Source organism: Numenius arquata, chromosome Z (genome assembly GCF_964106895.1).
Source record: "Numenius arquata chromosome Z, bNumArq3.hap1.1, whole genome shotgun sequence".
Classification (NCBI taxonomy): Eukaryota; Metazoa; Chordata; class Aves; order Charadriiformes; family Scolopacidae; genus Numenius; species Numenius arquata.
The window spans coordinates 51,020,087-51,048,066 of record NC_133616.1 but is presented as its reverse complement, the minus strand read 5'-3'; the positions used below and the strand labels follow the sequence as shown (position 1 = coordinate 51,048,066).

Genomic DNA, 27,980 nt, shown 5'->3' with positions numbered 1-27,980 from the left:
ATATGGGTCCCTTCCAACGTGAGATATTCTATGATCTTTACCAGGAAGCCCTGCTCTACTCTCAGGGCCTTGCTGGCACAGGCTCTAAGCCAGTTACCTGTAGTTCAAAGTTCCCCTGTCACCACTGAGGATGGGCAGCCCAGCACCTTAGCTTTGCAAGTACTACTGGCAGCACTATGCATTTTCAACAGCGTAACTAATAATTATTATCTGCTGTATGGAAGAGGGCAAACTAGTTGTTATCCAGGATTGTAAATCCAAAAGACATGTATATGAATCTCCGCAGAAGGATTCTCAAAGCACCAATGGATTCTGAAATATATTTAAGTTGCAAGAACACCTGCTATTGATGAAGCAATAACATGCTCTGTGTTGGTGACAACCTTTTAAGTAATTACATCTGGCAACTTAGTTTACATCATCTCATTAAAAACAAACCCAAACAACTCTTTTGTTGTTGTTGGTTTTTTTTGTTTTTGGTTTTTTTTTTTTTTTTTTTTGTTTCACCTCCAGCTTCTTGTGCCACCCTGGCTAATCAAACTCCTTCAGCTTCATCCTTAACTCAGGATGCATTTTTTTACCGTTAGGGCACTGCAAAGGGCTCCTAACACATCTTCAACTGACACACAGTGCAAATAGTATGTCTAAGGAGCACCTCCATCCCCACAAATTTTCTTGACTAAGATTGAGATATTAGTTTTTTAGCTTAAATGAGTAAGTTTTAATTAGTATAAATTACTTAGAGTTATAATATAGTGTGATTTATGCTGTTTGCTTAGCTTTACTTACATGAATAGCTAGATTTGCTGAAGCCTTTACACTGGAATAGCATTAATTTTCTTAGCAATTGTCCTAGAAGCTAGTACAGTGCTGCGTTTAGTCTTTTAGTATAAGAAAAATGTTGGTAATACACTGATGTTTTGGTAGTGTTTTCTGTAAGTCTGGGACTTTTCAGTTCCCCATGTTCTGCCAGCAAGCGCAGGTTCACAACAAATGTAAACCAGAAGATAAGGAGGCTACAACTGTCAGCACAGACTGCAAATCAATAAAAGTAGTCAACAGCCTGCCTGCCTGCCTGCACACAGAAAAAGAATCCACTAAGATGCTGGAAGATTCCAGGCCAAAAATCACCCTTGGATTAAGAGATGACTGAACAGCATGTGAGGGGCAGGTGTATAGACTGCAAGGATATAATTGCCCAGAGCTTTCTTTGTTCAAGGACCCTCCCTTTTTGAAGGCAACCAGCCTGGGCTGACCCTGCTGCCATACCTTTCAATTAAATTACTTATTATTTGGAAACCTAGAGTTCAGCCTGAAGAGGGAGGGAGAATGTCTGAAAGTAAGTGTGTAAGTGTGTGTGTGTGTGTGTGTGTATGTGTGTGTGTGTGTGTGGTTGAAAGGGGCACCCATTGGCCAACTGGGGTCACCTGCTGCAAAGGGACTGTGGTCCTAACAGTTGTGTGTGTGTGACTCCTTGAATGGTGTGTGAATGCTCTGGCAGCAGCTTCTCCTTTAAAAGTAACATCTTTAGAAAGCTGATCTTTTAGGCAAGGCTTTGATATGAAAAAAACATAATGATATGAAAATACTGTGTAAGTATTTTACACTTGCAAAAATATGACACAACATTTCATACCATTTTCTTATGATCTGTCAAAGTAGATTAAAAAAAGTCTGCCATGCACTACAATTACGGTGGCAAAACATCCCCGTACAACACAAGCGTCTGTTGCCGGTATTTAGAGTTGCATGATCGTGCACAGAAATATGCAGAGTAATGAAAGGAAACAACACACCTCTTTCTAAGAGAAAGAACAGGACAAAATTGTGTTAAGTGTACATCATACATTTATTACTGAACAACTCTCTCAACTCCAAAACTGGGCACAGGGATTAAAAATAAAAATTCATTGCACTACCTAGTAAAGCATTACTAGTAACTCTCATAAAAAATGTACAAATTTTGTTAAAAATTTATCAAGCCTTCAAATGATTTGGTTACAGATATTTATAATACATTTAAAACTACATGTTAAATGATACAATAGCGTATGATTTAAAGAAAACACTTGACAAAATATGATTCCAACAAAACTCAGAAGCTTTCACAATCATTAGCAAATCTGAAACACAAGTAGCAACATGAGGTAACAATGTACCAAAGAAAAAAACACAGCTTTTACAAAGGCCCAAAGATAACTCAGTCAAAATGAGTTTTCTACAATTAAAATTTAAAATGTTGGTAAATCTCATTCCAAGTATTCTACAATGTATTAACAGCTGTGAAATCACATTCAAGAGCCTGTACAAAATGGGACAGAACAAAAGGCTTCAATTTTTTTTGTAAAGAAAACCACAAAATGAGACACTGGAATTATCTGTAGGCCTTGATATCCACTAAAAATGTCAAATTAAATTGACAGTTTATGCAAAAAACACAGCAGTGCCAATATGATAAAGCAAACATTACAGCTTGGTTTTGTGGGGTTTTTTTGTGAAGAAGGAGCCAGGTGATGGCAGAAAGGCAATGAACATTAAAAAAAAAAAAAAAAAAAGTCTTGCTGAATTTGGGTGCTGCCAGGCACCATGGCAGGCTGTGGAATTATACACAAATGTGCATAACACATGGCAGTTAACAGCTGAACATGAATCCCCCTCCCTTGACAGCCATGACAGAGAGTAACTTGGCTGTAGCTTGTCTGAGCTGATTCAGAACATATGCATGTGTGTTGTTTATACACACTAACCACAGGAAGCAAGTCCACATACATCTGCAAGAGTCCCATGCAAACAAAAGAACCATTCCAGAAGAGATGAGCCATAAGAGTGCAACAATTAATTTCAGGATTTTACCAACTTAAACCCTCCATCTCCTAGATCTCCCACTGCCCGACAGAGTTTTACTGGGGAAAAAGGGACGTTACACATCAAGATTTCTCCAGTTCTAGAAAGAGGATCACCTTCTCTTAGCTACAGAAGAATGTGTCTTTTTCATTTCTATCTAGCTTAGAAAAAGTACCCTCTTTCCATGCTTCAAACTGAATACTACGCATAGTAGTGTTAATTATGTTTAAATCTGTACACAGAGAATTTTTTCTTTTGCAGTTATATAAAAGAGCCTAAGTTTTTTTAAGACATATGTGGCATATGCTTTTTAAACAATATGGTTTTATTTGTTAAAAAAATAAATCTTATTACATGTAATTTAACCTGCTAGGTGTTATTCCGAAAAGCCTATTATTTAACTCCCCTGGAAGAGAGAAAAAATTCTAATATTTTGAGGTTGACGTAACAGCATTTTTATTTATTTAGTGTTAAGTATAGATAGGCATGGAAAGACTCACTGTTTTTGAGAACTACCTGCATAACTAAACAGAGGGAAGAGCATCTGAAATAAGGCAAAATTGTGCTTTTATTTTACCTGTACCAAGAGCTGTGACTGGTCTGTAGAATCTTCGAAGAGGAAAATCAGCATGGAGGACATCTAACACTGTTTGAAATTATAACTGATACTAAAGCATAGCAGCATACAAAAACATCAGAAATTATAAAGAACAAACTTAAAGCTGAGACTGGCAGCAAGTTGCAGCAATATTGCTAATTGTGTCACTTGTGCTGCTGCAACCAAATTAATGACACTGAATTTAAGAGAATTCTGTGGCAAAAAAGTGCATCCTTTGAATAACTATGGTATGCGGACCTAAATATTTTGCTAGGACATACTGAAAATGTTAACAGTCTGAATGTTACAAATGAAGCTAAATTGTTTTTCAATAGCTCAAATAAATCATTATTCAGAGCACTTGAATAGAGGCTATCACCTCCTATTTCACAGTGCTGTTCTAGGTGGTGTTCCAATTTTCTCCTGTAGCGGAGCGCTCTGGAACCTTGACTGGAAAAACCAAGGGAGTTCTTTTTTCATATTACACTCATCATAAAACAAGGAAGGGCAAGAAGCAGCATCAGGGCAATTGAATTCTGCAGTTAGTGATCAAAACTCTTGTGATACAATGAAAAAAAATCAGAAGTTCTACTTCTCTTGAGAAAATGCTAAAAATTTTATTGTATTCATGAAGTTGCAGGAATAAAATTGTAACCTTTTACAAGTTATCTTAGTTGCATATAAACTCCCTTGTAAATGACAAAGAGTGCATGTGATTAAAGCCAATATTTATAAGGTAAAAGATTATGTCCTTAGCAAGTACAATGACCAAAAGTGAAAAGCTGTTGCACAAGACTCTCAGTTTCCTTTCTGCTTCTTTTAATGGAAGAAGCACATAAGTGGCAAACCGAGATAGAAAAAAAAGGAGAACAGAAAAGCATCGGTATTCATATTAGCAATTGAAAATATTAATATTGCTAAATGATTTGTGCGATATAGCAACTTTACATTGATAAAATAACTTGTAAATCAGCCATTTAAAAATCCAGATTTTGTAACATATGCTAAAAACCCCAAGGTTAGTCATGTATGAACCATCAATGCATTCTTTAGTGGTACACATTTAAAGCCTCCAATGAAGGGGAAGCATAACAGCTGTTTGAGTAATAGGTAGAAAGGTCTTTATACCTGTAAGTACATTGCAGAGGAAATACTAAATGTCTGTAATTGCTGCACCCATCGCATTCAGTGTGCAACTGCAAACACAAGGAAAGGAACCAGTGTACAGTACTAGTACTGTTTAAATAACACACAAGATTATACATTGCAGCATAATTATTACTACACACATACGTTCTCAGTACATGCTGGTATATAGGTTCTCAAACACACATGCACACTCGGTCACAAGCACACTTCAAGCATCCTGTCACAAGCAAACACACATTCACACCATTCATTCCCGCTCACAGTATCTGAAGGCTCTATATAAGGTAGATTGCTATATTGTTTGGAGCTACCACTTTTTTTTTTCCTTTTTCTTTTATATAAAAGGACATGCTAAAAGATCACATCCACAGTAATCTCGCAGCACACTCGGAATGATCACACAAAAACCAGGGAATGTTAGTGCACACACAAAATTAAGCTAAAAAAAATATCTTTGGAGTTCCAATCACACTGTTAGTATAACAATCCTGTTACTGTGAAGACTAGTTATAAGCTTTATAATTGATTAAGTCACACAGTGCAAAGTAAGGTCCATTGACCCTTTTGTGTAAAGGGTTGGCTGGAAGCCACATGGGTAAGTTCAATAGATAGTTCATATATACATGTGACCAGAAACACCCAAACCAGATTTGTGCTCTTAAGATTGGTCATTCTGAATCACGATGCACTTCTGAAGCATCAGCTCTACAAATTGGGCAGGTACGATTCGCCTGTAAAACCAGAAACAAAAGAGGGTTTACTGTACTGACAAATACATTGTTAAGTTAATGTGTATATGGCACTGACATCTGTGATTACTGAAAAGCAATTCAAGAGTACTCAAAAACAAGAGAAGTCAAAGTTTTAGGAGTTTTTTTGTTGTTACAGTGGTGTGATAAGGTTGCCAAGTCAAAATAATGTTTAAAAAAAAAAAAAATTTGTGCCTTTTATCTTTGAAGATAAAGCAAAATAGAAAACTAGGTTTTACCTAAGTGATGGTGGTTTTATTAATGCAGATACATAGTTATAGTATATTGCAGTCAGACAGATGCAACTAAGAAGCTGTTACTGTGTGCTGTAGAGAAACCCACCAAAACCAGACTAGCAACCTTGGTTTGCAAATAAACGTCCTATATGAGGGTGTCTACTGATCAGGAATCACAACTCTTCATCTGTTTATTCAGTTATTCTCACAGAAATCCATCATACAGACTTGGTCAAAGCTGAAAGCAGAGCAGGGGAAAAGGGAAGGGCTTTTAGAAAAGAGAAAGGAGAGAGAGAGAGAGAAAGGAGAGAGAGAAGAGAGACAAAAGAGAGAGAGAAAAGAAGACCTGATGAAACAGGTATTCCAATTACACACACAAGCACATCTAAATTTAGCCCGTCAGTAAAGCACTCACTGAAAATATGTCCTGTGACTCTTTTACTTTTATAGGATCCTTAAAAACATAAGACACGTGAAAAGTAACATTCCTTAAGCTAGCTACTGGGAAAGTACTTCTGCCTTCTCATCATCTGTTTCAAATAAGGTTAATTTCATTTTAGCAAATGATGAGAAAAAAGCCCAAAACAAACATGTGACAACTATGATAAAACACTTCCTTTGCAAAGGGCAGAGTGAAAAGAACTCTTCCCTGCCTCAAATGCTGTATTTCATTGCAGGACAAACCACTGTCAACTTCGAGATTTTCTAAGGTAGCCGAATTTTTCAATGAAAATACAAGTAAGAATCACAGGATCATAAAATGGTTTGGGTTTGAAGGGACCTTGAAGCTCATCTTGTTCCAACCCCACTGCGATGTGGGTGTCCCTGACACCCCCCACTAGATCAGGTTGCTCAAAGCCCCATCCAGCCTGACCTTGAACACCTCCAGGGAAGGGGCATCCACAGCTTCTGCGGGCAACCTGTTCCAGTGTCTCACCACCCTCACAGTAAAGAATTTCTTCCAAGTATTTAATCTAATTCTTCCCTCTTTCAGTTTAAAACCGTTAAAACTCATCCTATCACTACAATCCCTGATAGAGTCCCTCCCTATCTCCTGTAGACCACCTTTAAGTACTGGAAGGCTGCTACAAGGTCTTCCCGGAACCTTTTCTTCTCCAGGCTGAACAATCTCCCAACTCTCTCAGCCTGTCTTCATAGCAGAGGTGCTCCAGCCCTCTGATCATCTGTGAGGCCCTCCACTGGACTCGCTCCAACTGTTCCATATATTGGAATATAGAAGGCTCTGGAGCTGGACACAGTACTCCAGGTAGGATCTCACCAGAGTAGAGGAGTAGAATCACCTCCCTCGACCTGCTGGCCACGCCTCTTTTGATGTAGCCCAGGATACGCTGGGCTACCCAGGATTGGCTTTCTGGGCTGTGAGCGCACATTGCCACTTCTTGTCAAGCTTCTCATCCACCAACACCCCCAAGTCCTTCTCCTCAAGGCTGCTCTCAGTCCATTCTCCACCCCGCCTGTGTTTGTGCTTGGGGTGGCCCTTGCACTTGGCTTCATGAGGCTGGCATGGGCCCACTTCTTAAGCCTGTCTAGGTACCTCTGGATGGCACCCTTTTCTCCAGCGTGTCAATCACGCCACACAGCTTGGCGTCGTCAGCAAGCTTGCTGAGGGTGCACTCAACCCCACTGTCCACGTCTCCAACAAAGACATTGAACAGCACTGGTCCCAATACTGACCCCTGAAGAACACCACTTGTCACTGGCCTTCACTTGGATATTGAGCTGTTGACTGCAACTCTTTGAGTCTGACCATCCAGCCAATTCCTTATCCACCAAGTATTCCATTGGTCAAATCCATGTCTCTCCAATTTAGAGATGAGGATGTTGTGTGGGACAGTTTCAAATGCTTTCCACCAATCCTGGTAGATGATGTCAGTTGCTCTTCCCTTATCCACCAATGCTGTAATGCTGTCATAGAAGGCCACCAGATTTGTCAGGCATGATTTGCCCTTAGTGAAGCCATGTTGTCTGTCACTGATCAACTCCTTATTTTCCATGTGCCTTAGCAGAGGTTCCAGGAGGATCTGCTGCATCATCTTGCCAGGCACAAGGTGAGACTGACTGGCCTGTACATACCTGGCTCTTCCTTTCTCCCCCTTTATAAAAATGGGGGTTATATTTTCCCTTTTTCAGTCAGCAGGAACTTCACCGCACTGCTGTGAATTCTCAAGTACAACGGATAGTGGCTTGGGAAGTTCATTTGCCACCTCCTCAGGATCTGTGGATGCATCCCATCGGATCCCATGGACTTGTGCATCTTCAAGTTCCTTAGACAATCTCAAACCTGATACTCTCCTACAATGGGGATTCCTAATTCTGCCAGTCCCTGCCTTTACCTTCTGCGGCTTGGGTGGCGTGGGTAGAGCACTTGCCGGTGAAGAATGAGGCAAAAAAGTCACTGAGTGCCTCAGCCTTGTCCATGTCCCAGGTGACCAGGTCTCCTGTTTCCTTCCTCAGTGGGCCCACATTTTCCCTATAGTCTTCCTTTTGTCACCAACATACCTATAGAAGTTTTTCTTGTTGTCCCTGATGTCCCTGGCCAGATTTAATTCTATCTGGACTTCAGCATTCTTAACCTGATCCCTGGCTGCGTGGACAATTTCTCTGTATTCCTCCCAGGCTACCTGTCCTTGTTTCCACCCTCTGTAGGCTTTCTTTTGCTTTTGAGTGTGTACAGGAGATCCTTGTTCAGCCGTGCAGGCCTCCTGGCATTTTTGCCTGACTTCCTCTTTGTCAGGATGCATTGCTCCTGAGTTTGGAGGAGGTGGTCCTTGAATATTAACCAGGTTTCTTGGGCCCCTCTTCCCCCCAGGGCTTTATCCCATGGTATTCTGCCAAGCAGACCCCTGAAGAGGCCAAAGTCTGCTCTCCTGAAGTCCAGGGTAGTAAGCTTGCTGTGTGCTGTCCTCGTTGCCCTAAGGATCATAAACTCCACCATCTCATGGTCACTGAAGCGAAGGCTGCCCTGGAGCTTCACATTCCCCACCAGCGTCTCCTTGTTGGTGAGAACAAGGTCATATAGCAGCTCTCCCCACTGGCTCCTCTGTCACTTGGAGAAGGAAGTTATCATTGATGCATTCCAGACAGACATTCATGCATTCATTGACAGATTGCTTATGCCCTGCTGTGTTGTCCCACCAACAGGTATCAGGGGGGCTGAAGTCCCCCAATGAGGACCAAGGCTTGTGAATGTGAGGCTGATCCTATCTGTCTACAGAGGGCCTCGTCTGCTCAGTCTTCCCTGTTGGGTGGCCTGTAGCAGACACCCACTGCCCTCCCTTTGATCCTGACCCATAAGCTCTCAGTTGGCTCCTCATCCATCCCCAGGCAGAGGTCCATGCACTCCAGCTGGTCATTGACATAGAGGGCAACACCCCCTCCTCATCTTCCCTGCCTGTCCTTCCTAAAGAGCCTGTATCCTTCCATTCCAACACTCCAGTCATAGGAGCCATCCCACCATGTCTCTGTGGTGCCAGTAAGATCAGAGCCCTGCAGGTGTGTGCACGTCTCAACTCCTCCTGTTTGTTCTGCACACGTGTGTTTGCATAGAGGCATTTAAGTTGGGCCCCCGATGAAGATAACTTACTGGCTGGAGTGGCTGGAATTCCTTTGTGCTGCACTCCAGGTGCTGACCAGTGATCCTTGTCCAGGCTCCAGGCATCTATTGCTGGCACTGGCATCATACTGGTAAGAGTGGGATGGATTGATGTTCCCCTCCCCTAGCAGCTTTAGTTTAAAGCTCTCTTGACCAGCTTGGCAAGCCTTAGGCCAAAGATGCTCTTCTCCTTCCCTGCGAGATGGATCCCATCAGCCCCCAGTAGACCTTGTTTCTCAAAGAGAGTCCCATGGTCTAAGAAGCCAAACCCCTGGCTGTGGCATCAGTCCTGTAACCATTTGTTGATTTGCCAAATTCAGTTGGGTCTATCGACCCCCCTCTCTTTGACCGGGAGGATTTATGAAAGAACTACCTGTGCTGCTGAGTCCTTAACTGTAGCTCCCAGGGCTCTATAATCTTTCTTGGTACTCCTCAGACTGCTCATGGTGGCATCACTGGTGCCCACGTGAAACAACAGCAGCAGATAATAGTAAGCAGACTGCACAGGGTTTGGTAGTCTCTCAGTGACATCCCTGATACAAGCCCTCGGTAAGCAGCCCACCTCTCTAGAGAGTGCATCAGGTCGGCAAATGGGTGCCTCTGTACCTCTCAGAAGACAGTCGCCTACTACTATCGCCCGTCGCCTTTTCTTCCTTCAACTGGTTGTTATGCAGGGAACAGATCAGGTTGCCTTCCTCAGCTCTAGCACCTCTCCTGACGCGGCAGGTCTTCCTTCTTCACTTTGCAGAGCCGTGAAGCAGGGTTCTGCAAGGGCAGCTCAGGTTTTTTTTTGGGATGTCTCTTCCTCCTGCTGGTCTTTGCAGTGACAAGCTTCCACTCTGTGTTACTGCCCCCCCTTCCTTCTGTGTGTGCCGGAGTGGGAGTTTTTGACTGTTTGGCTGTGGGTCCACTGCAGACTGCGCTTGTAACCAGCTGTCTGTCTGCTTCTCAGACTCCCTGGTGCTACGCAGCCTCCTCACCGCCTCCTGCAGCTCAGCCACCTGCTGCAGGAGGTCCTCTGCCTGGGCACACCGTTTGCAGGTGGGTCTGCCGCCTATCCCCGCCCCAGGAGAAAGGTCAAGGCACCTCCTGCAGTCTGAGGTCTGCACTGCAGCCTCTCCCTCCAGCAGCTCCCTGTCGGTGGAGGCACCGGCCACCGCTGGGGAGGACGGTGCAGACCTTCCAGCCACAGCTGCGGCCTTTGCTCTCAGTCAGAACTGCCCGCCATTCTGCCTTGAGGGTCAAGTAGGATGAGTGCCCTTGACCTGTGCAGGCGCTCACAGAATAGTGCCCAGCTGCTTTGTTATGTGTACTTCAAGTCTGTCCCTCCTTCGAAGAGGCGCCCTTCCTGCATGAACTGCATCAAGAATTGCGGCTCCACTGGCCAGATTTGAGAAATCATTGCCACAAATTTCAAATCTCAACAACAAATGCCAATGAAAGTAAAATGTTATTACTGAAAAATATTATTTAGTAATGCAAGTTAAAATACAGTAGATTTTTTTCTGTCAATTACTCGTATTATTACTCTTTTGTAGTTTATATCATAATTATTATTATTTGTAGTTTATTTGTAAAGCATGGACTGGAGAATCAATTCAAAATTTATTTCTTGCTCTTTCACTAGCAGTTTTGAAATTACTTGAGGACAATGCCATTACTTGGTCACTACTTGGTATTTGCATTACTCTAGATATAATTTAGCTAATACAATATTTAAAATAAAAAGTCATGTGCTTCAAAATCCAGTGGATTAATCAATCAAGAGGTATTCACTGAGATAAATAATGAAGTATCTACCATTTGTAGCATTAAATAGAGCATTCAAGTGGGAGTAATTTCCTGACAGGAATTGCAGAAATAAACCCAGTGTGCCAGGATGAAATGAATACTCATGGACACCGCAGCACTGCTTTTTGAGTAACTTTTAAAGATCCTACATGAATATCTGTTTTAAATTTACTTACACTCTTGTGCCTTTCATGAAATTCATTCCCCTTTCCTGGCATTTAACATGACTGGTGCAAAAAGAGGAGTAAGGTGGCCATAATATTTTAATATTGACCTTCTAACTAGCCACTCTTTCAGGTAAACTCACTTTTTCTACTGTAAGGACAGAGAGCTGCACAATGGACTGATTTATTTTTTTATAATTTATAGACATTTACAGCTAAAGTGAACTGCATTTAGAATAATGCATCTGTAGGGCTACTAGAATCCTCTAATAAGCATTGTACTTCTTTGGTGTTAGTCCATTTGAACCAAGTTAAACTAACTTAGTTTGCCTTTTCCCATATATAATTGTCCTGGGTCTGGCGGGGATAGGGTTAATTCTCCCCAGGACCTAGCAGGGACACAGGTATTCCATCCCATGTGAGCCATGCCCAGGGGGTAACAGGAGCTGGCCGGGGAAGGGGAGGGGCAGGAAGTCATCCCCCAGGGGAGCGGAGCGGTCGGGGGGCGTCCCAGGTGCGAGCGGCAAGCGGTGGTATCGTACTCGTGGTTGTATATTCCTCTGTCGGTGTTATTATTGTTGTTGTTTCTTGCTCCCCTTGCTGTTCTGTTAAATTACCTTTGTCTCAACCCACGAGTTTTTGCCTTTTTCTTCCGATTCTCCCCTCCCGGCCGCGCTGGCGGTGGGGGCCCGATCCGAGCGAGCGGCTGCCGCCTGGTGCTTTATTGCCTGGTGCTTTATTGCCGTCTGAGGCCAAACCACGACAATAATACAGCAGCTCCTATCAGCACATTTAATATAAAGCAAGTTGCCCTTGTTACCTGGTTCTAAGCCCTCAGGGTGAAGACAAATTATGCTTTCAAGCTGTCCTTTGGCGTGATGACAAACTCTATACTTTACAAAAGAACAGATTTCACATATTTTCATATTTGACTAAAGGATTTAGGGCATTAAGAAATAACCAAATACTGTGAAAAAGTAGAGTTAACAACACTATGAAAAGCAAAAGGATAAACTCCCTCTTAATTCTGTTTTCTCCACTGTATTACATCTTCTCTCACAAGTCTTTAACCTTGTTTAACCAGGGATGTATAAATTTAAGTGGGAAAGATAGTGCTCTGTAAAAGAACATTTCCTCTCACTTGCTCACACTACCTAAAAAAGTAGTACTGCACATCACATTATACCAGGCAGGGCAGATTAAACCTTTTATGCACACACAAGCCACAAAGCTCTTAGATACGTTTGTTTTTTTTTTTCTCCATCATCAGCAATGGGCAGTAGAATAAGGATTTCTTTTTTAAAAAATAATTAGATGGGATCACCAACCTCTCATTTAAATCCCCCGCTAACAAAATGGTGAAACTTGAAAGAATCAACTTGACTGCATAGTTCTAGAACTAGTTCTAGAAATATTCCGAGATAGCAAATACTTTCTTCAAAGAGCCAAGATTAAATCACTAAAACATAGGGACAAACTGCTAAAATTTTAATATTTTTTACCTTGTGGAAAAAAGTTACAGGTACTGAAAGCTATGATTTTTACCTTCCCTTGAAGAATTTATCAACATGATGTTGCCTGGATGGTGTGAATTAAGTGGATGTGGATATAATTATACTAATTATATGTCAATGTATATATAAAAAACCCAACTTGTCAACTTGTCAAATACATAAAGAAACGGACAGAAGCAAAACTATAGCACAAAATACCTTCCAGTTATCCTCACTTCCAGATGTTTGCTTCTTAACTGTAACCAAGTTTAGATAGAGGCTGTAACTAAAATAGCCTGGTGTTACAGGCAATTTGTCATAGTTTGCAAAGCAAAATAATCTTTATTTCCACACAACACCTTCATATCAGTGTAACTAAAGCTACACGGTGTAAATATATTGCCTTAGCAATCCTACACTGTGATGTTTTAACCTTATCTATCTTATTTTGCATCTAGGTCTGGACTACACGATGCCAATACAAGCAGTTTTAGGTGGGCATAACTGCACCCCCTTTACATTTAGATTGTGTATCTTTCACTCATTCCCCCAGCTAGCTGACACTCTTATGGGCATAGAGTTTTCCTATGATAACACAACCTTCAGAAAATACCACACTTGAAGATATGTTCAAAAATACATAGTTTCTAAAAACTGAAAAAAGCTGGTTTACCACTACTACAGTACATCTACGATTCTGAAAATGAAGGCTGAACTAAATCTGCTTTTTTCACCTTGCTGTTCTGAATTTGATTGTGAGTTCATTACCAGTTGAAAGTACTAAATCTAACTGTAGAACTGCCCCACTGAGTCCCAAAAAAAGCTTAATTCAACATACTTGTCTGACTCTTGAAATCAACGTCAGGTAAGAAAGAGCATAAGAACAGGACAAGCATGCATGATACTTCCCTGACATGTTCTTCTAACTTCCAGCAATCTGCAGATCAGGGGCTCTATGAATCAGAGGTATATTTTTTTGCATTAATAGCCTGGAAAGAGCTTTTTTTTAAAATCTATATAATCAATTTAACCTATAGATATATATATACCTATAGCAACCGCTATTCTCACAGGCTGTGTCAAATGAGCTTAGTTCTTTTTTTATAAAATGGACTGAATACTATCCCTGGATACTTTGTCCACACCACAAATGATTTATAAAGTTTCACGCAACAAAAAAACTTCACAAATCCAGTGAATTCTCCTCAAAAGGAGTAGGCGGACACTGGAGAATACCGCATGAATAGACAGGATCTACTTTTAATTTGCAGTTACTGAATAAAACTGCATACATCTAGCACAGATATATTGATAATATTACGGGTGTGGGTGTATATGTGGCTTTTTAATCTGACAATAAAACAACTAGATGTTTACATTCCTCTTGCTGATTCTTAAGTATGTACATAGATGCAGATACTGAAGGACACCAGTTCTACTGCAAGTTACGTTGTATTGTTGTGGAAACACTTACACTGGCCTTAGATCTTGTAGAAGCCTTAGCCTACCATGGGTACTGCAGCCCAAGAGCAATTGCATATCCCAGTTTTTAAAATCCTTCTCATTGTTCTTGACACCTTGTTAGCCAAAAGAATGCTGTCAATATTAAATTGATTTTTTCATTCTCTGACCTGAATATTTTAGTGTATGCCTAATATATGCATTTTCTTGCTTTTATGAAGCCATAAAGGCAAGGGGGTTTAGGTTCTTTTTCTGAAACAATGGACACTGTCTGCAAGTCTCTAGGAACTGTATTCTGTATTAAAATAGGATCATTGCAGTTTCAAATGTTCCACACAGCAGCGTACACACAAACTAAAGCTAAACAGAATAAAATACCAAAAAAAGGTAAAGCAAGATAGGGATCAATACCTCAGTAGATCTGGCTAACGCACCTTGTAGAAATGTCTGTATATCATCACCGTCTACTTATTTGTACTTCCTGTCCTTCACATCTTCTGTACTGCTGCTATTTTCTGGGCTGCCCTGATTCTAGATCCCTTCTTTTCTGCTCCATTTCTCTCGGAAGGGTATATCATAATTTTGTAAAACCAAAATTTCTATTTGCATATATTACATTTCTCTATATATGCATACACATATATGTACATACATAACACATTTTATTTGCCCCAGAACCTGAAGTTAATAGCAAAGTGGGAGAGGAAGGTATTAGTACTCATTCTTGCTATGCAGGTTATGTAAAATAGTTAAAGCCACCATCATCACAGAAACTCTAATTCATATTTCCTATATTATTCTGTTTTTGTTTTGAAGCTTTGTTTAATTTCACGTATTACTCAAATTCAGGCATTGTTTTGTGCAAGTGGAAAACACAGTAATGTATGCTAATGAAAATAGTTCTTTTCATATTCATTTTTCCTTGTGCCAAAGATTATAAAGAAACATCCTCATCAATTGTTAGAAAAACATCATAAGTAGGCAGTGCTTCCACTCTGTTGGCATTTCTAGCCTAAGAATTAAAAATGTGAAACAAGATGAAATGAAGTGGAACACCAAAATACCCACAGTCCCTCCCCCAAAACTACATAATGAATCCCCTATGTTAGGAATTAATATATTATCTTTTTTTTTTACCTTCAGCCATTTATCGACACACTTAGCATGGAACTCGTGGTTACAGGGTAAGACTCTTAGTAGCTGCCTTGACTCAAAATCACACATGCACACCACACATCTAAAAAAGACAACAAAGTTCAAATGTATCTGCTGTGTAAGAACACAGGAGTTCACAGACCCAACCAACAGAACAGATGTTTAATCAAAATCAAAATGGTGGAGATACTGATCTATGAGTTTACTCCCTACTGATACTGGTAAGTCACACTGAGGATCACTGGAACATCAGAGAAAAATCCGTACACTGAAGTTCAAACATTAGACAGCATTTGGTACTAAGTCACTTTAACTACCTTTGTATCTATACAGCCCTTTCCATTTGGTTCTGCAGATCTTTCAAACACAGTAAGTTAATGCGTTTTAAAAGTAAGAAGATGCACTCTGAAACCACTGACCAAGCTCTATCAGGAGCACTTGAAACTTCAGCTATTGAAGCTATTTTAACAAAGGCTAAATTTCAAATTGACAATGTCACTTTAATGTCTAGTTTGGTGAACGGAGCCTAGAATACCTTTCATTCATTTTAATTTTTTTAAATGCTGAGGAACTCAATTGAAACATAGCTAAATGATGTGAGACTAGATAGAAATTTTAAAGTAAGGATAAATAGTATTTGATCCAGAAAGCAGTCCAAGAAAAAAAATTAAATTAAACTTTATTGACAGGACTGCTTTTAAAGCCCTTCTGGCCTAGCTAAGGCTGCAAGTTAAGGAAATGAAAATATAGCCACCTAAATTATGGACCTTTGAAAGAGACCATGGTACTTACAATGTCTGTTCTGACTGGTGATTGTTTGGATTGAATCTGTAGGATGGAAGCTGTTCAATGTCCGCCTTTGTCAATCCTCGTGGTTTGGCTTCTCCCAGACGTTCTGCCAGGTTCAGCAATGCCTGCAAAACATGGTAACTGGACATTTAAAAATTCACCGCTGAAACAGGCTCTGACTCCACAAGAGGTGGGGCAGCCATTACACCTCAATACCCCAGCTGGCAGCACAAAACACCCTTCTACCAATAAACGTTTAGAACCTTAATTCTTCCCTACAACAGAAGCCCCATGGAAAGTCTTCTCAGAATTCAATCATCTTTCTAATTATCTAAGATGCTCTTTTTGGGATTTCAAAACCTCCAGGACCCAGCTTCCAATTAGTCTTGTAGCTGCACATGCAGCATGGTGAGTATTTTCCTTCTGAAGGATCCCCTCACACTGCTATGAAATTAATAGTGCTGGTAACCAGAAAAAATCGTCAACAAATTTGCTTCCTAGGAATATGCAAGTCTGGTCTTGTGAGAGAAACCACGAATTTAATTGGACAGGTTCTGATTCCCACTCCACGTCTTGGTCTAGCTGAACTGAAAAATGGAGATTTTATCCTGAATCTGGAAAAGAAATACATATCATCAAACTTTAAGCACTTTTTTTTTTCTTCTCAATTTTATGTTCATTTTCTAAGCACCAAGCATCGCACTAAAAGCACCTCATGTAAATAATCTGCACTCTTGTCATGTATGTAACTTGCATTCCTTCACAAGGAATGCTAGGAAAAATATCACTATAAACGTGATGGAGAGCCAAGGCATAGAAAAGTTAAAAGACTTGGTGAAAGCTGCGAACGGTACTGATCACAAAGAGATTTCTAATACTGTCAAACCTGGGGCCCAAATTCTTAGAAATAAGATGATGCTTCTTCTGAAGTAGCACAGAAGTTATTACAGAAGTGCTCACTGTTAAACTGAAAATGTGCAACTACAGAGAGGTCTTAAGGGGACCACAGGCAAAGAGATGTAAAGTAAGCATTGATGATGACTGACGAGAAATCAAGTGGAATACAATAGTCTCAGAACCAGCAAAGACACAACAGCTGGGACTGCCCGATAATTATCTAGGATATTAAAGAGGGTTCTACATCTATAGACATGAATTACTGTACCCTCCTGCAGCCAAGAAGAAAAGGCAGTAAGGCAGTTTTATAAACATTATATTTAGATTAATTAATCCTATGACATTAATACTATTCTGTATTAACACTGTTCTGCAAAGTTACGCATATAAAACCAGCAACTAACTTCACTTTTGAAAGTGCTTCACTTCTGTTTGATATTTAAAATCCATTAAAATTAAAAAGGAGAAGAGTAGCATGTAGAACAGAAAAGCTGAACTATTTAATGATTACTAGACGGGAAGGGTAGATTCTGGAAAAAGAGCAACAGACAAAAAGTAAAGTTAAGCACTTCTGAGTACTGTAAAAAAATCTGAAAGGATGGTTTCTGGATTCTGTCTTCAGTCATAACATTTATTTGAAAGGCAAAAGCAGGATTAAAAGCAAAATATAATAAAATTGTATGTATTGCTTGTGCTAACATCTTTTCTTTAAAGGTAGTTGTAGTTCACACACCAACCTCATAGTTTTCTACCTCGCCATCTTCCACATCCAACTCAAAGCTGAAAGCTGGTCCAACTGCAGGTGGCACTGGGAGCATTGATCTACCATGAGAGCAAACAATGATAAGGTTCAGCATCTTGCTGAAGGAAAGCACAGAAACATCTGGCAGAGGTAAAGCTACCTTATTGATTCCTCTCAAATCAACAAGTTCTCAGAACTGGTAAAAATGTTAAGTTTGAAGTCAAGTGTAGACTTTTCAAGTGAAAGAGTCAAAAGAAAAAACTAATTCTGCCACTTTTCATTATTGGGAGCATTGCCTTTTTAGTTGCATGCATATCTCAACTGATATTTCCAACCAGGTTCAGCATTATTACAAAAACTAATCTCTTGGTTATCACAGATTATGGAGAGGTAAAACTGACAATAAATTGATGTTCTGTTTTTTAATATGTTTTATTTCTTTAAGTGGATAAATACCAACAAAGAAAATGAACCCTAAGTTCACTTTGCTCTCCGATACAAAAGCCTTGAAACTTTTGTAAGCCTAAAACACACAGTGAAGATAAATAGGGTATGCTACTGGACTAACTTCCGTACCGAAGGCAAGCACCAACTCACTCAATTATATATTCTGTCATGTTGGTTAAAGCACAATCTCTTCAGACAGAGAGGCAAGAGAGAGATGTTTTTCTGTTTTTATATCCAACAAGTGGTCTTATCCCCCAAGACAGTACTATGGGTCAAAACTTAACTCAGACAGAGAAGTCACAAATTTACATCACTAAAATATACTACAATCCCACTGAAGTCATCAGGAATTACTGTGCCACATTGTGTCCTCAATGTACAAACAAGAAGCTACAACATTACTCTCAGACTGTAAGATGCAAAGTTGAACGACTTCACTGGATCAGATTTCTGGTGCCATTTTCATGCCAGGTCTGAAACTACACAGAGAGAAACTACAGGTCTGGTGCCAATATGTGATTATTTCCTCGTCAATGTCACCTTCGCACAAGAAACTAATCTCTGTTTTCCAAACACTTCATACTTATTTCCAAAACAGCACATAGAAGAGTAATAAATTTCATGTCATACCCGAACTCCTCCACAGAGAGTCTACCATAACACACTACAGATAATTCCTAAATGTTAATTGTCCCACATCTTTTCCAGAAACAGATAATCAGAGGCAGAACAGAAATTCAACAGATGTAACAGATCAGCAGTTCAGCTAACAAAGAGTAACACATCACAGAAAGCTCCCTTTCATAATTAAGAACCAAACCAAATGAATTTACTCCATATGTGAAGACTCCTAGGACTTTATCCTACAGTGTAACCATGCCTCTGTAAGAGTATCCAAGAACCAAGTTTTAAAATTTGTTGAAGATTTTATGAAAGAATTCAGAAACAAGAGGCTACTGTGCCTCAAAAAAGCCTACAAAACTACATTGAACAAAACTGTTCGCTTAATATTTTTCCTTGCTCAAGGGTATGAGTTATTCAAAATAGGCTGAAAATTTTAGTTTCCCTCCTCATTGTGACAGCTGAACTATGCCTATTCTCTGGTAGCGTCAAACCATAAAAAGTGCCAAGACTCTTGTCGCAAGTCACATGACTTCTTAATAGCCTACATGGAAGCAAATGTACTTTGAACTTACAGCACATAAGGTAATAGGCTGGGGTGGTAAGGGTGTGGCGGTATTGGCTGCTGTGATCGGTATCTGCTGCGCCCTGTGAGTCTTCGAGGCATAAAAGGTGGGTAAGGCTGCAAGAAAGAACAAAATAAGCTTCAACTGAAACTTGTGGAACTGGAACTTGTGTCCAGTTCTGGGCTCCCCAGCACAAGACAGACATGGACATACTGGAGAGAGTCCAACGAAGGGCCACTAAGATAGGACTGGTGCATCTCACATATGAGGAAAGGCTGAGAGAGCTGGGACTGTTCAGCCTGGAGAAGAGAAGGCTCAGGGGGATCTTAGCAACGTACATAAATACCTGAAGGGAGGGTGCAAAGAAGACGGAGCCAGGCTCTTTTCAGTGGTGCCCAGTGACAGGACCAGAGGCAATGGGCACAAACTGAAACACAGGAGGCTCCGTCTGAACATCAGGAAACACTTCTTTACTCTGTGAGGGTGAATGAGCACTGGCACAGGTTGCTCAGAGGTGGTGGAGTCTCCCTCCTTGGAGACATTCAAAAGCTGACCAGACATGGTCCTGGGCAACCAGCTTTAGGTGGCCCTGCTTGAGCAGGGGGGTTGGACCAGATGACCTCCCTTCCAACCTTATCCAGTCTGTGAGTCTGTGATTCAACATTTTGTTTTCTTAATCAAGAAATAAAATGAAATCTGAATATTGAAATACACTTTCAATAAAGCATTATTAAAAAAATCCAGCCTCTACTCCAAAAGTAGAGTACTCAAATCCAAAAGAACCTCAGCCTCAGTTTGAAACAATTACCATTGATAACACACAATCATAACATTCCATGTGAAAAACATAGTAAAACACAACAGAAATCCTTGACAGCTCTTGGGTGCTTAGTCTACATACAGGCTGGTTTGGGAAATGGGACTTGAACTGCTGACTCTCTTGCACATATAAAAGCTCAGGCTTTAGCTCTGATGCTATTATGCAGGCCTGCACATAAGTGGTTGAGTAAAGAAGCCTTTTAACAAACCCAAAAAGTCTTAAAAAAAATATTTTTAAAAACCCCTCTTTTTAAAAGAAACCCTTTTAAGCTGTAATGTATATTTACATTTATGTTAAAGAAGGCTTGAAGCCTTTCAAGTATGTGGGAAGTTTAATCAGCACAATTTCTGCAGCTGGACAATGCTTAAAGAGACAGTTAAGCCTAAAAGTTCAACGTATTCTTTCCATGGATAAATCAGGGCTTTTTTGTCGTATTTTTTTTTTTTATTTGCATGCTAAGCTTGTTACTTGTATATTTAAGTTTTCATTATAATTTTTCAAAATTCCTTGCATTACCTATTACAATGGGGACATACATGGTAAAGAATTTCCACTTAAATGCAAACTACGTACTTCCAGAAATATTCAAAGTACTAAAACTTTTTAGCAAGTTTTAAAACTGAATTTCACATACCACTACTGAATTTATATTGAGACTTTTTTTCTTCAGCAAAGAACATTCAAAAGTCTTTAGCAACACGTTTTTCTTCCTTCATGTTTGAAATTTAAGAAAACGCAAAAGTCCAACACCACCAATGACTAACCTAAAATGTCCTAACTTTACAATGGAAACATTATTAATAGGTAGCAATGGTCATACACAAAATTTACATACGAACATGAACATAATGCAAAAGAGTCAGGGTCTTTTTCTTGAAAGTAAGATCTCAAACTAGACATAGCAATAATTTTACTGCTTTGTGAATTCTGCAATTCAAAAATATAATTAGAAACTGTTGTGTTCACTGAATGAAAGAGAATCAGAAATGCAGCCATTCCATCATTATTTTAATATAAATAAAATTATGTAAAGATTTAGGATTGCTTTAGAAAAGACCATATGATTACTTAGAATACACTTCTATTCTACTCCTCAGTGATATAAATCCACAACTGAAGCATCACACAAGACAAGCACTAGAAAATCCGCAAGAAATGGTATTTTGTTCCTTATCTTCTTTAAAGTCTGAACTTGGAAATCAAGAAAGCCTCACTGCAACCAAAGTGTTTGTGATTAGACTGTAATTAACTTAACAGGCATACTGAATAAAATACAAGCAGTTTATGGAAGTTTTTAAGTGTCTTTGTCTCGAGAGCGACTCATTCTCACTGAAAACTTCATTGAAAATATGTACACCTTTAGTTTAACAATGAGCTGAATTTTGTTTTTTTTAATGGTGGGGATTTAACTTGAACCTCTATACAATCTGTAGCAAGCATTTAACTCGGTTGTGTGATTTCAAGAAGACTAATTAAAGAGAAGTTATCTGTATATTCTGTAGTCACAGGGCCTAAAATTTCATTCTCATTTCAAATTTTCAATAACAACACGCCTCTAAAACCTTCTGTCAACTTGATTCACAGTTCAAGCATTTAAAAAACACAGAGCCTATACTTGACTTCTAGTTATTTCTTCAAGCATTACAGGCAAGAGAAGTTTTTTTTTTAAAAAAAAACAACCCCCACAAAACAACAACAACAACAAAATCTCAGAACTAATATAATTGCAGATTGAAGTGCACCACAAAAATCCTGGAGTTAGCACAGTTAGTGGACACACCACAGAAGCACAAAATTCAGCACAGATTACATCCTGCACCAGGTTTAATTTTTTTGGTGCTGCTGCAGTTGAACTGCTGGTAGATCCCCAGAAAGCTGGCTTAAAGTAAGCTTGGCTGTCTTTGTAACATGGTGCAGTCTAAATGATGGAAGCACTATATACAACTGCTCGCCTTCAAAGTGAAAACACTCTGGAGATCTATTTTTAAAGCTTTCTAGCTTTCCTGACTTGTGGAAACTCAACATATGATGAAGAATTAGCTAAAAGTAACAGTAGCTTTTCTAAACGGTACTATTTATTTTCTGCACTAGAGGTCCTAGACTGTGCGGCAACATGGAACGTTTTCTAAGTAACTGCTATGACACTCGGCAGATAAGATTATCAGAAATCATTTCCTGGTGTCATTAAGTTACCCTTAAGTTTATTAAAACAAGCTTAAAGAAAATACTGTGGTATGCAGCTATAGTCAATAATGGAATACAACTGCAAGAAGTGCCACTTTTCAACAAAATATACTGTAGAATAGAGATCAAGAATGTTAATCCAGCTTGAAAAAGAATGTAGTACAGAAGACAGTACTTACTACGCCAAATGACACCTCTTGGTGTAAAGGATCGTGGGTCAAGAATTGGAGGGGTGCTGAGGGAGGCAGTGTTGGTGGATGGGCTGAGGGAGGGTATGTAAAACCTCCTACAGGAAGATGTTCTCCAAGCAGTTCTACTTCATTTTCTATCCTTTGAAGCGGCTAAAAAAAGAGAGAGATAGGCTTTGCTGCAGTAATAGAGGTGTCATTTTCCCCAATAAAAACCTGCAATCCCAGCTGTATATTCTGAGCTGATGTGGTAAATTTTATAAGGTAAAAAAAATAATAAATTACAGGTATAATTGTACTCAGTTTCACATAGTAACTTTGTGAACAATTCCTGTGTCATTAACACTACCAAAAAGCAAAGACAACACTACGCATTTGATATAAATTCACCTTTTCCAGCTAGCCATGCTTATAGACAGGAATTTATGCGATCTAGCAAATATAGGAGTGGCTGTAATTTCCTGTGTCTTGCATTTTTCAGGACAAATATTTGCTCTCCTTCTTGCCAGGCTGCTCTCACTGTACAACTATGCGAGAGAAAAAAATAAACAACCATAGACAAGAACTGAAATTGTGCCAGAAAAACTGAAAAGTGGAGAGGAAACATGGCGATTTCAGTGAATTAAACTGATAATGATACTCGGTGATCAAGAAGATGCTTTCCTAGGAGGGTCATGCAAACAGTCCTACCAAGAACACACAGTCCAGAGGTTTCAGAAGCATGAGATTCCAGTTCAGTATTATAATCTAGTCAACTGTAGTACATCAGTCAGTCCCAAAAGTACTCAAGAAATAACCAGGAATTTAATACACTTTCCTGTTCCTGATACTGAATTCCACCATTTCAAGAAATTCAGCTAAGGAACCTTGTGGAACCAAAGGAATATTCTGATTCCCTGTTATGCAGAGCCAAATTTAAACACAAGGTATTCTCAAACCACTACCATACAAGCTTTTGGCAGGAGCTGAAAGTTGACAGGCAAGCCTAGTCAATAACCTAAGTACGCAACTCAAGCTAAAACCCAGGCCCTTACTACAAAGGTTACCACTGAAAACTGTATTTTCCTGGCTGTTCTCCTAGCATCATAATAAAGTGACTGCAACGTTTTCCACACCTGACACATGGCATGGAGAAGTCTCAGCAGTGTTTGTAAGTAATAAGGAAGTTGCTCTCTATGCCTGCTTCAGTGAACTACTGGCATTTTTTAGTCAGAGGGGCTAACAAATGGACATGAGTATACAGATAACCCCACAGTAAGAGCTGTAGGACAGAACCGAAGATGATCTTTCCCCCAAACTGGGTCACGTTTTCCCACATTTGCATAGTTCCTATCACTAAGCCAAGTCTACTTAAGCAGAAGGCATCAATAACTTTCAGAAGTGAAAAAAAAAAAAAAAAGCAAGCAAAAAAAGGGGAGACTGTCAGCTCCTGAATAAGTTTAGATAACATAAGGTCATTATTTAAGGAAAAGCACTGGTCATTTAAAAATTAACTAAGGAGTAATACAAAAGAAACATGTAATGACAGTAACATTCTGTGGTTTCTTCGCTCCTGCTAAGTTTTTCTCAGAGACCACTACTGCACTATAAAGCCTCCTCTGGATTCTTTTCTGCTTCCTGGGAAAGAAATACCTGAAGGAATAGTTGGTGAAGCAAATATACATCTTTTTCATCTTTTACAGATGAAATCTGTAAAAAACATGATGAACTTTAAAATTATATTTTCACCTTCACAGTAAGTGGTTACAGACTTGCTAAGGAAGCGTAAGTGCAAAAACCTATTATTTTCAACAAGATCCTTCAGTTTCTTCAGTCGGGTATACCAGCACTACTTTCCCATCCAGCCCCACCAATACTATGGAGAGGGGAGTAAGAAGCATTACTTACCGACCGTGACTGCTGTGCTTGGAAAGGAACGAATTGTCCTGGAGGAGGCAAGTGAGTAGGGTGGTGTGTAGAGATATGAGGAGGATGCAAAAGGAATGGGTCACTAGAAATGAGGGGTGGAAATGCTGCATATGGTACTGGCAGGTGCTGGACTGAGCACGCCTGAAGCATCTGAAATAAAATGAAAACAATGTATTTTTGTCTCTGGCACAAACAGTTCCTATTAAACATTCTATATTTATTATGGAATGATATCATTGTAACAAAAGCAGTTCTCTTGCCTCCTTGGAAAAGCCTCCCAAACACACATAACTCATTCAAACACACAAGGAACAGTGATAAGTACAGAACAGGCTTTAGAAGTACCATCGTGTGACACCTGCTAGGTGCAAAGTAGCTCACACTTCTCACGAGGTCACTGGGAGTTGGGATTTTCAATACTCCAGCACTAGACAGACTCCTAAGAGATGTGCAGATACATTTACCCTACCTAATTTTATTTTCCCCACATATTATCTTCAAAACGACATGCCAAAGCAACGGCCTTGCAACCATTTTAAGCTCTACATGGAGCTGAGGGACTCCCAGCTCTCAGACTGTGCCTTAAAACCTCTGTTGCCTTATATACTAAGAATAATTCATAAACTCTGCGCAGTTCTGCACTTTCAGGGGAGACGCATGCTACGAAGATGGCTCCTTAAGTGACAGCTACTCTGGGAAATAGTCCTTTTTTTCTCCTCTTTGAAATTCCTCATACAAAAGCAACTTTGGCACTAAAGTTTGAACAGAAAAGAGATGAAGGCACTGCAGGGGAGCAGGAATATGCTTTGTGGAAGTGTTCAGTTTTACTTCTAATTCTAGACATGGAGGACCAAGAAAACCTACATTCTCTTTTTCTTGCTCTTTGATCCATCGTCAGAATATTGGCCATTTCTGTTACATTTCTGACAATTAAAAGAGCAATTAATAAGATACTTGTTATCAAATCTTATGAAGAAAAAGGATCCAGTTCTGAGCTTTCACTTTTTTTTTTTATTTAGTCACATCACACAACTTATATTGTGCACACTGACTAGAATAGGGTAAAATGCTAGAGATCTAGTTTGAAGTCAGATTACAGTAGTGGAGGTGGAACTATCACCTCAATTTACTGTGATCATGACCAAACATAAATCTTTACACCCACTGAACAGTAGCAGATTAATTTGATCTGCTGTTTTTTCTTAAATGTTGACTATTCTTCACCTTCAGCTACTACATCATTTTTCTAAAAACGAAATACAGCAAGCTTCACGATTGTTAAAATACATTTTTTTATGGTATTTTACTAAATTGAGAACTGTTCTCTGAAATAGCTGAAGATAAATTTGCAAATCACATAGCGTTCTTTAAAACAGCAGATACTTTGGGGAACACATTAAAAAGGGTTTCATTCCAAGATTTTGTATGGTAAAGATTACCACAGCTCCCATATATGTTTAGAACAATCTGTGCTATGCCCGTGCCGCTTTTTAAGTTAGAGCAAATGAGGTCCCATTATCTTTCAAGTGGAAATAAACAAAAACTGCCTGTTCATTAATTCAGGCTTTTTGAAAACAACTCCTGTTTGAGCACATGCTTCCAAGAAGTTTTAAAACTTCTGACAAAGATATTTCTTAAGTGACATTTTTTAATTTTATAGTTGCATATGCAGTAAGACAGTGAGATAGATAAATACTGTGAAAGTAACAAGCAATACTGGGAGGTTCACAGATGAAGCTGGTGAGCGAGCTGACATGCTGGAGGACAGGGCTACCTTTCAGATGTACTTTCATAGGCTAGACAAATTGGCTGACAGGAACCATGTGAAATTCAATGAAGGCAAATGTGAAGTCTGGCACTGGGAGAGAGTAACTCTATGGAGCAGGACATTTTGACGGACTGGTTGGTGAGCAGACTTGCAGAAAAAAAAGTTGGGTTCCGGCGGACATTTCAAATAGGAGTACAGAAGAGACACAGTGTACACCTGCAGTCAAAAAGGCATACAGCATGGTGGGCTGCATTGCTAAGAATGTAACTAGTGGGTTCAGTGAAGTGATTCTGCCCCTCTACTTGGAAGTTGAGAAACTCTATTGGAAGTCCCATATCCAGTTTTGGCCTGCCCAGTGCCAGAGAAAGACACTGACATACTGAAATGAGTTCACTGAAAGACAGCATGATGACCAGGAGCTTGCAACATACTGCATAAGAGACTGCAGAATTTGATTTATTCTACCTTAAAAAGAGAAAACTAAGCAAAGACCTTACCACTGTTTTTAGCTACTTCTTAAGAGTGGATAGGTAGAACCTGACTCTTTCTCAAGGAGCTAAGCGAAAGGACAAGGACCAATGGCATGCAGTTGCAGCAATGACAATCCAATCAGATATACATAAGAAATTCTTCACCAGAACGGCAGTCAAACACTGGAGCAGAGGCTTAGAGCGGCTGTGAAATCCTGGTACTGCTTTTAAGAGGTGGCCACCAGACGATCTCCAGAGCCCCCTCGTAACTTACATTATTCCTCAATTCTGACATAATAGAAGAAAGAATGAAATCTGTATGCTGACGTTACATAAACTCAACCTTAATTCTTTATATTCACTTTTACTGCATCCATTCCCTCAACACACCTGATTAACTGCTGTATGTTCAGTCCAACCAATCTGGTTAGAGCTTTACTCCTGTATATATTTGAAGGACAGCTGCATTGTTGAATTCCACACTGGCCAGCAGTATGCTGCAGACATTGTTGTCTCTCATGGGCATAAATGGCATCTGGACAAGATGAATGCCAATTACACTCACCCTTCAAGGAGTCCCTTAAAGAAACTGGTGGTCACGTCAAGCAGTTTGTTTCAGTGTCATAGGCTTGTTCATGCCCTTAGGTCACAGCATGTGCAACAGGAAAAGTTGTTACACACTGCTGGCAAATGCACAGCTGGCAGAGACCAATGTTTACACCAACATTATAAGCAATTACTGGACACTATAAATACTATTTATGTATGTTCTTACAGATTTATACTAGAAAAAGGAGGGAGAAAAAAAGGTGTGACTCTTCGAGCAGGTTCTGCAACCTTCATTTGTACTGCTGAAACTTCTTGGGGTACATTTCTTCAGCTCTGGTGCCTGCTAGCACTTAATGATTAAATTTGAACAGAATGGTGGCATCAGCATGCTATGACCTGGAAAGTGGTATCTCCAAGCTGATACATAATTCCTGAGAAACCAGTTCAAATTCTTTCAAATTTAAAGACAGTAAATTAGGCAGTCAAGGTATTTGATTTTAAACCCAGAAAGTCACAGAAAGACATCATTATTAAAAAGTATTTTGATTCATCTTATGAGAGCATTTTGAGACAGAGGTGGTCTTCTCAGCTTTTAGTGATCTTTCAGGATCTTATTACTTCTCAGAACACAACCGACTTTGGAATATCAGACCTTTTTGTATATAACCAATCCCTTGACAAGATCTCTAGTAAGTAAGATTCTTTTTCTAGGTGAGGTGCCTAATAAAAGCCTTAGAAACCTTCCTGTTACTATCTGAAAGTACACAAGATAGCTGCT

General features: G+C 39.7%; 1 protein-coding gene across 1 annotated transcript in view; it reads right to left on the bottom strand.

Annotated features, from left to right (window-relative positions):
• Window positions 1–4,927: 4,927 nt before the first annotated feature.
• The window catches only part of RNF38 (ring finger protein 38), a 126,640-nt gene continuing 103,587 nt past the window's right edge, over window positions 4,928–27,980 (bottom strand). The window contains exons 6-12 of the mRNA XM_074166279.1: window positions 24,395–24,565; window positions 22,499–22,660; window positions 19,325–19,431; window positions 17,677–17,761; window positions 16,046–16,167; window positions 15,236–15,335; window positions 4,928–5,322 (exon numbers count right to left, since the gene is read on the bottom strand). Of these exons, the coding sequence (XP_074022380.1) occupies window positions 5,260–5,322; window positions 15,236–15,335; window positions 16,046–16,167; window positions 17,677–17,761; window positions 19,325–19,431; window positions 22,499–22,660; window positions 24,395–24,565 (810 nt within the window). The 3' untranslated portion in view covers window positions 4,928–5,259. The remainder of the gene's footprint in view (window positions 5,323–15,235; window positions 15,336–16,045; window positions 16,168–17,676; window positions 17,762–19,324; window positions 19,432–22,498; window positions 22,661–24,394; window positions 24,566–27,980) is intronic.